The sequence below is a fragment of the Carya illinoinensis genome, chromosome 4 (genome assembly GCF_018687715.1).
Source record: "Carya illinoinensis cultivar Pawnee chromosome 4, C.illinoinensisPawnee_v1, whole genome shotgun sequence".
NCBI lineage: Eukaryota > Viridiplantae > Streptophyta > Magnoliopsida > Fagales > Juglandaceae > Carya > Carya illinoinensis.
Genome location: NC_056755.1, coordinates 7,626,018 through 7,636,165, shown reverse-complemented (window position 1 = coordinate 7,636,165; position 10,148 = coordinate 7,626,018). Strand labels below are relative to the sequence as shown.

The window sequence follows — 10,148 nt, the reverse complement described above, 5'->3', positions numbered from 1 at the left end:
TTATATTTTAATAATATTTTAATTTTATAATATTTTTATTTAAATAATATTTTAATATTTTTCTTTTTTTTTTTAAATTTAATAAAATATCTTAACTTAAATAATTTTATTAATATTTATAAATTATTTTAATATTATTTATATATTTTTTAAAATATTTTAATTATCCAACCTTCCAAGTCAAGATAACCTTATCGCCTAGGCTGTCGAGTTCACTTAGCATAATTAATGTCATGTTTACTTTTTTAAGTTTTAACTCATCTTTATAATTGGGCCCCCTATAGGAATGTGGCTTCGTGGAAGACAACCCATAATTATGAAAGGCTCGGTGTCACTAGCAGGGACACAACGGTAATTAAAACTTTCAGTATTTTCACAGCATGTATTTGTACAACAGTTGAGGTCAAGGTCTACACAATCATCAATATCGGCCATTGTAATGAAATTTGTTAAAATATATATAAATATATTTTTAAAAAATAAAAGAAAAGAGAAATAATTCGAGATTAGTCCAAAAGCAACCATTCTAAACTAGTTTCTTTCTTTGGTGTGGAAACAGCTTTGCTGCAGTTGTCAGTACGTGATCAAATTAAGACGACTTTTCTAAATTTCTTTAAAAGGTCGGTTCAAACATATTTTTTGGTCAAACAAAAGTAAAAAAGATCTTAAAATAATCAAAGCTAAACTCATGTATGGTTTAGATAGTGAGTTGAATTAAAATAGCTTGAAATAAGATAAAAGTTAAGAATTAAATAAAATATTATTATAATATTTTTTTAATATTATTATTATTTTAAAATTTAAAAAAATTAAATTATTTATTATATTTTTGTAAGAATTTTAAAAAATTATAATAATAAGATGAGATGAAATATTTCTTGTATCCAAACCGGGCATACTAATGATCTGAGAAAACTTTAAAATCTAGTTTAGTTGCAAAGATGAGATAAGATGATAAATTTGTTAATAGTTATAAATAGTAGTGAAATAATTTGATTTAAAATATTTTATGAGGTTTTGATAAAGAGTTTTGCTACTTATCATCCCCACCCACCACACTTATTTTTAATTTTTATAAATCTTTTTTTGTTTCATTCTTCCGAAACTAATTGAGTTCTTTTACTAATCATCTATATACCACATATTTGGCAAGATAAGATAAAATAAAATAAAAACAAATTATGTGTAGTTTGAGGATGATGAGTAGAATTTTTCTTTAATAAATAAGAGAAAAAAATTGAATAAAAATATTATAAAATTTATATTTATTATAATATAATTTTTTCAATTTTTTTTATTTAAGAATTTGAATAAGTTGAATTACTTTTTATGTTTTATTTGGAAGTTTAGAAAAGTTGTAATGATTAAACGAAAAAGTTGAGAATTTGAAATTGAAAAATATTTATATTTGAATGGTGTTTAGATATTGAGATGAAATCATATAGGTTGAAATTAGGTAAGATATAGTTAATTATTATCGTTACAAAATTTAGTTCTATATAATAAAAAATTATTAAGAAATTTACCTCTTAAATTTATTTTTAGCATACTTATAATTCGCTCTTATCATATCATGTTTGACCCAATTTTTATAAAACAAATCTTTAAATAAAGATAATCAGTGATATGGAGACCTGAAGATATCCAAACCTCTCTTATGGTTTCTAGGTAATAGAGGAGACAAAATGTCAAGAGATAACAAGTCTATCAAAATTTAAAAAATATAAAAATGGCGTCGTCGATTTCCAATTAATGAGATCCTCATCTTAAATATATTTAGGTGGATTAATTATTTTATTTCCTTCATTAATTATTTGTCGAGTAATACTCTTCATTATTTCAATTCTTATCATTTTCTTATCATTCTATGATATGGCATTAAATGATTAAAGATTATTTATTATTTTTTACTTGTGAACTTATTATTTAATATTACATTATGAGATTATGAAAAAATAAATACTAAATAGATTTTTTCAAGTACTTTACATATACAAGAAAAGACTTTTCACACACATATATAAATACTAGGTGGGAGCAACGTGCAAAGCACGTTTGTCTAATTTTATGAAATGATTATTTGTAAAAAATAATATATATTTTATAAAAATTATTGATGTCACTTAATAATTTAAGGCATATTGGAGAAAATAAAAAAATTAGTTTAAAATATCATATAATCCAGTACATGTTTATAACATCCATAATTTTAGCAAAGATGTATACGAAAAATTTAATAAAAGTCTAACACAAACGGTAGTTCAAAATATGTGTCGTTTGATATTTGTATTATTATTCATCAATTTATGTCATCCTGTAGACGATCAATAGAGATAATATTGAAATTTTTATTTTGCTATTGGTTGAGTCGATCAGGGACAACATAAAGTTAAAACATAATCTTTTTATAAAATTTGTGGTATAATATTTTCTATATATAGCATATATATAAATCCTAAAATATATTTTGAAATTGTTGGCCGAATTTACTCTTTCTTGATTAGCTCAAGGATCACGGTCTTTGTCACGTACCTATCATAGCAAGCCCACGTGTGGAATATGACTTAGCGGAAGCTACGTCCTACTACCATGGAAAAAAAACACTTTGATTAAACACATTTGTATTATATATTATATGAGATTTTTAAATTTGGAATACTCAATAATTTGAGTTAATGAAACGTATAATACACGTATATTATACTTAGGGATTTACGTCTTATGCACCTAATACATGTGTATATGTTAAGGAAAAAGAGAAAAATATAATAACTAATCTTTAATTATTTATTATTATATAAACTATTAAGTATTATAATTATTGTGATTAATAAACCATATAACAACATTGAATGCTATCTCTCACAACATTTATGTCTACATTTTATATGTCAAACCGTTAAAACAAACGGTGTTAACTTTAACGGAAAAACAAGAAAAACCGTTAAAACAAGATTTTCCGTTTCATACACACTTTTTATATATAGAAGATATATATATATATATATATATATCATATATATGATTATTGGTTGAAAGAAATCATAATTTATTTAGCCTTTAGTGCATGGGGCGTACGTGTACTTTTGATATTCACAAATATTATGAAATAATTATAAACATGATCATGATGTCCAACCACCATCCATGAACATCAATTAGGTATATTTTGTTTTCCATCGAACATCAAATCTCAAACAAACACATGATGGGAACTTTCGTTTATTTTCTTGGGAGTAAGCAACACGCTGCCCGCTGGGTGTTCAGTTGATGATTTGAATCATTAGGGGTGAGTTCGGTCCGGTCCGGTCTGGTCCGGAGAGGTTTTGTGGACCGGACCGGACCTATTCGGTCTAGGGTTTTTTCACCCTAGACCGGACCGAACTCCATCAGGACCGGTCCGGTCCGGTCCGGTCGGTCCACTTGGTCCAAGGTTGATTTTTTTTTTTTTTTTTTTTTATCTAATGACATTTTTTTTAATATTTATGTAATTATATTGTAATATATTTAATATATATACATATAGTATTATATATATATATATTAGTAATATGCTAATACTATTAGTCTATTAGTAATAATACTATAACTAATAAATATATGTAATAATAACTATACTATAACTAATAACTATATGTAATAATAGTAATAGTGATAACTATATATGTAACTATATGTAATACTAATAACTAATACTATTAGTCTATTAGTACTAATAACTATACTAGTATTAATAACTATACTAGTATTAATAACTATACTAGTACTAATACTATAACTAATAACTATATGTAATGATAGTAATACTATATGTAATACTATATTAAATAATAGTAACACTCTTATTACTAATACTCTATGTAGTTATAGTGATTTAATACTAACATATTATATATTAAGCTAACTATACTAATACTATTATAAATTTACAAATATATGATATATTATAATTTATTCTATAACTTTTATAATATGTTAATACATTAATATATATACTAGTATTATATATATATATATATATATATATATATATTTTTGATCGGTTATACTAGTACTATATATTATAGTTAATAGTTATACATTAAAGAATATAGTAATACATTGATACTAAATATATATAGTTATAGACTTATAATGATTTAGTTATTATGAATTTATGATTAGTATAACTATATAATTGTATTAGTATTAGACTATTAATAATTCAATTTGGCTATATTATATTAGTAATATTAGTTATGTTGAATCAATTAGTTAGTATAACTATATTCTACATCATTAGTATTAATATAAATATTAGTATTAGTTATAACTATATAGCCTATATTAGAATTGAGTTTTAGAGTATATAATAAACTAATAGTATTAGTACAACTATATAAATATATTGTATAGCTATATATTAGTTTTAATTATAGTGATTAGTATAATTATATAATAGTAGACTATTAGTATAACTATATATTAGTATTAGTTACTATTATGGTGATTTAGTATATTATAATTTATATATTATATTTATACTATAACTCTTATAATATATTAATATATACTAGTACTATATATTATAGTTATATATTAAATAATATAATAATACATTCATACTAAATATATATATAGTTATATTTCTAGTGATTTAGTTATTAACTTATTATGATTAGTATAACTACCCAAATTATAATAGTATTAGACCATTAATATAGTTATATATTAGTAATATTAGTTATGGTAAATCAGTGCTTTAGTATAACTATATAAGTATTAACTATAATGATTTTTATATATTCATTAAATATAAGTATAGTGATATTTAAATTATATTAATTAAAGTGATAAATATACTATATAGCTATACATAGTATTAATTATAGTGATTAGTATAACTATATAAATTATATAATAGTATATTAGTATTAATAGCAGACTATTATTATAGGTCACTATAGCTATTGTTGAAGTATTAGTTATAGTGATTTAGTATAACTATATTAGTATAACTATAGTCTATATTAGACTATTAATATTTTTTTATACCATATATAATTAATAATTTAATTATATACAACTATTATATAAATAATATATATAAATAATATTTATTTATTTTTTATTTCTATTCGGTCCGGTCCGGGATGAAAAACTCCCAGACCGGGACCGGACCGAATCTTTTCGGTCCCTTAAAAATGGGACCGGACCGGACCGGACCCAATTCGGTCCAGTCCGGTCCGGTCGGTTTTGCCGGTCCGGACCGGCCGATGCTCACCCCTAGATTTGATGATTAATTTTCAATTCACGGCATTCCTTTTGTTGTTTTTTTTTCCCCCCGGTCAACGCATATCACTGTATTAATGTGGGACCAAATGTGTGAAGACTTTCGGACACCATCAACAATTTGAATAGATGTGTTCAAACTCTCATCACAGACAAATGGAAACGATATTAAAAATAAAAATTTTACGTTTAGTCATTTTTATATATTTTTTATGTATTTTATTAATTTGATTGATTGTGTATTAAAAAAATTGATGCATTCAATTTTTTTCTCTTATTTTAAAAAATCTAATAAAATATTTTATCTCGATCAAACAATTTAACTTCTATTTATAAACTATTTTATAACATGTATTATATATTTTAATGGTCCAAACCATGCATCCTAAGTTTGGCATTATTATTATTTCGAATTTTGTTTTTCTTTTCTCTTACCAGTACCATTGAACTGACTTTTCAGACAGTTTAAGTAGCCAACTTTCATGGAAATTCGGATAAGCATAGTCTTATAAATTTGATCACGTGCTGGCTTTACAAATTCATTTCAAAGCCTAATCCTTTTTTCTTGTATCTGAGAACTTTCTTTCATATATACGAGCTTCGGCCTTTAAGGCAACTTTCAGCTTTGAAATATCTCAAAATCATCGTAGAAAGAAATCTTGATTATGGAATTGCGAATGGTACTGTTTCGGATGCTTGTCTTAGTGATGTGCTCAATCAATGCATCCGCGCGAGCATAAACGTAATAAACAGTTCATGTCCAGAAGACTGTGGGAATGTAAGCATTCCATACACTTTTGGAATCGGAAAGGGTTGTTACGTTGGAAATTGGTATGAGATTGTCTGCAGATCATCGAATCATGACTCTTATAATCTGGGATTTCCAATGCCCTATTTGAAGAGGTTAGACCTGGAGGTGCTGGAAATTGACATAACTTCGTTAGGCGAAATTAGCATCAACTATCCCATATTTTCGAGCTGTACCAATGGCAAGAACAACAAAAAGAATCTGGAGTTAGAGAAAAGTCCTTTCGTCTTCGCCGTCACCTACAACACCTTCGTTGCCATAGGTTGCAACAACTCTGCCTCCATGTGGTCCATTTTTCCTGATGACTCGATTTCATTTGGTGGGTGCAATTCCCCTTGTGATAGAGCTCCATTCACAAAAGGAAGTCATTGCAATGCCACAAATTGTTGCCAAGCTACAACTCCTTCTAATCTCCAAGCATTCTCTACAACTATAGAGACGAAAAGTTCCTACAATAATGGTAGTAGTGAGTGCAACTATGCATTTTTGGTAGACCAGAATTGGTTTGAGACCAATTTCACAGAGCCGAATCTAAATGTGTCCGTTCCAGTGAGATTGTACTGGGAGCTTGACAATACTACTTTCCATTCTCTTCCCACAATGAAAAACATGACAACAAGAGAATACAAGAACTCAACCTATCGTTGTTATCAGTGGATGGGGTCGGGAAACACTACTACTTATAATTGTGGGTGCAAGAGTGGCTACAGAGGAAATTCATATCTTCTGGGAGGATGTGGAGGTAAATTTCTCTTTCGTAACATCCTATTTAATCCATTAATTCTTGAAAGCTTTTGTTGTGGAAGTCAACGTAGAAAGGTGCAAAATAAATTTTGATGAGCATGGTTATTCATTTTACAAATCCTTTTACAATTCTATTCTAAATAAAGAGCAGTTATGAAAAAATAGAAATTCAAATTAAATAATAGAAAACTCATTATTAAAAAAATTAACCTGCATGCATTTTTTATGAAATGATAGTCTAAAAATTTGAGTAAAGTTGTGTATGTTGTAAAGGTATGTATACATAGATGTGCCTGTTATAATAATTCTCCATCATGTGAAGAATATAATTAAAAATTAATGGCTGCTTTCGGAGGAATCTCTCTCTCTCTCTCTCTCTCTCTCTCTCTCTCTCTCATTAACAACTTCCACTACAATATTGGCAGATATTAATGAATGTGCAGACCCTGACTTTAACATCACTTGTACACCCGATACACGCTGTGAAAATACTGAAGGTTTTTACCGTTGTGTCGCTGTAAAGAACACAAAGCTTTTCATGATCATAGGTATGTCTTCCTTCTCATTATATATATATATATATATTAATTGCATGTACATGACCTTTCCCTTCGGTTTTTTGCAAATTCTCTGATAATTTTCAAGCTAATTATTAATAATTAGTTGTCCCATGCATTGTCTTGATCCAAAGAACAGTTATCGGTTAATCACGTACAATTTATCCAATTCAACTTCATTTTTGTGCTCCAAGCACACAATTAATACCTCCTTCGAAAAAAAAATAAAAAATTACCCCTTCGTGTCTCTTTTATATTTTATTTTGGGGCAACTGGAAATTTTAATTAAGGATTATATAAGATATATCGTCAATATCTATGCAATATATTAAAGTTATATGCAATAGTATATCATGCATAGTACTACTGTAAATAATACTTGATCGATCCATCCTAATCTTTTATTCCTCCTTCGGAAAATTGAGCCAAAAACCATTCGCATGTAATTTTATTGGTCCTTGCTGATTTTTTTTTTTTTTTTTCAGAAAAACTTATTCCACTTTTTTAAAGATGAACTCATAGAATTTAGGTTATTTATGTTAGCTTTGAACCAGTGGAGGTTACATATTTGTTGTAGAGCAATGTTAGATCCAATTTTATGGTGTGCAAACAATATTGCATATTGTATTTAAAAAAAAAGTGGGATTCACTAATAAAAAATGATTTTTTTAATGTGAGTCCCATATTTTTTCTATATTTATTAAATGGAATGCGTGAGATTTCACACTCTAGAATTATATATATCATTTTCCTTTATTACACGCGCTTAGATACACAGATATATATCATATAATATATATTAATATATATTATACAAAACCTTTGGATTCGATCTAGTCAAATTCCAAAAATGAGAACTTGTACCACAGAGTTGATCTCATTGTCTCAAACTATAAGTGCTATCAACTTCTAAATTAAAAAAATTCAGTTACTAGTACTGACTGTCTAAAGAGTTGTCTCGAGTATATATGTAATAGGTCTTAAGAATAATATATAGAGTTCTCCAACCTGAAAGCAACATTTTTTTTCAATTTAATCTTCATTCTTCTTTTCGGAGTACTTCTATTTCAATATTATGTGAACCTGCTTTTTGCACAACATATTTTGTCTGGCAATATTCTAACATTCATAAAAATGTCTCTCTAGTCATTGTTCCTAACCAGCAATTTTATTATTTTACCATCAGTACTACAGCAAGGAGTACTTAATATATTTCTATTTCATTGAGTCAAATAGGTGTTAGCACAAGCCTTGGTTTATTATTTCTGATTTTCGGTGGATGGTGGTCATACAAAGTGATAAAGAAAAGGATGATGATTAAACGCAAGGAAAAGTTCTTCAAACAAAATGGTGGATTATTGCTACAGCAGCAACTATCTACAAACAACGAAGTTAATGTTGAGAACACCAAATTGTTCAATTCAGAGGAATTGGAGAAGGCCACTGATCGTTTTAGTGTGGATAGAATAATTGGACATGGTGGACAAGGCACTGTTTACAAAGGTATGTTGGCAGATGGAAAAATTGTTGCAATAAAAAAATCCATGGTCATAGATGAAGAAAAACTTCAAGCATTCATAAATGAAGTCATGATTCTTTCACAAATTAATCACAGGAATGTGGTTAAACTACTTGGTTGTTGTTTAGAGACTGAAGTCCCACTTCTAGTTTATGAATTCATTCCTAATGGAACTCTTGCTAAATATCTCAATGGCCAAAATGAGGAGTTTCTACCAACATGGGATATGCGTTTACAAATCGCTATAGAAGTTGCTAGGGCTCTTTTCTACTTGCATTCAGCAGCTTCTTCACCCATTTACCATCGCGACATTAAGTCTACAAACATCCTCTTAGATGAGAAGTATAGAGCGAAAGTAGCAGATTTCGAGATTTCAAGATCTGTTGCTATTGAACAAACTCACCTAAGCACACTAGTACAGGGAACTTTTGGATATGTAGACCCTGAGTATTTTCGATCAGGCCAATTTACAGATAAGAGTGACGTTTATAGTTTTGGTGTTGTGCTTACTGAGCTCTTAACTGGAGAAAAAGCTATTTCATCAACAGGAATGAGAGATACCAAAAGTTTAGCTGCATTTTTTGTTAGTTCGATGGAAGAGAACAATTTATTTGATATCCTTGACAATCAAGTTTTGAAGGAAACGGAAAAAGAAAAAATCATTGCGGTTGCAAATCTTGCGAAAAGATGCTTGAACTTGAAAGGAAAGAAACGACCTACAATGAGAGAAGTTGCAATGGAATTGGAAGCCAACTAAATGTCGCAAAATTAGCTTCTAACCTTCAATAGAAATATGGAGAGATTGAAGATGCCAAAATTGAAATATCCGAGCAATATGATGTTGTTTCTATATCAACAATGTCAGGTCTGGATAGTGCCATCGTGACCTCATCTCTTGATATAGAACCATTATTCTTATCTTCTTAATCATCATGTGATATTACACCTTGATTTGTGTTGTATTATAAATGTTTGTTTAATTTCATCTTGTAAGCTCCATAATTTGCTCTTTAGACAATCTTATGGTAGTATAATGCATAAACATCCAATTTTATTTTTGGTTTCATAAGCATCTATTTTTATATATAAATAAAATGAAGCCTCAAGCTGCTGTACAATCTAATCTTTACTTAGAGAGAAGAAAAGAAAATCAAAAACCAAAAACTTATCTTCCATAGTATATTACCCTCTGAGTGTTTACTGCAATTTGGAATTAATAAATAGCAAAAGAAGAAATTAACTCCTCTTT

General features: G+C 27.8%; 2 protein-coding genes across 2 annotated transcripts; both read left to right on the top strand.

Moving 5' to 3' along the window:
• Positions 1-286: 286 nt before the first annotated feature.
• Positions 287-7,508, top strand: LOC122306205 (wall-associated receptor kinase-like 8). The gene is made up of 3 exons (XM_043118642.1): positions 287-351; positions 5,884-6,821; positions 7,249-7,508. Exons 1-3 carry the CDS (start codon positions 287-289, stop codon positions 7,455-7,457), a joined length of 1,212 nt encoding a protein of 403 aa, XP_042974576.1. The 3' UTR covers positions 7,458-7,508.
• A 1,046-nt stretch (positions 7,509-8,554) lies between these two features.
• LOC122307772 (wall-associated receptor kinase-like 1) lies at positions 8,555-9,671 on the top strand. The gene has a single exon (XM_043120861.1). It carries the CDS (start codon positions 8,691-8,693, stop codon positions 9,654-9,656), a length of 966 nt encoding a protein of 321 aa, XP_042976795.1. The 5' UTR covers positions 8,555-8,690; the 3' UTR covers positions 9,657-9,671.
• Positions 9,672-10,148: the final 477 nt, after the last annotated feature.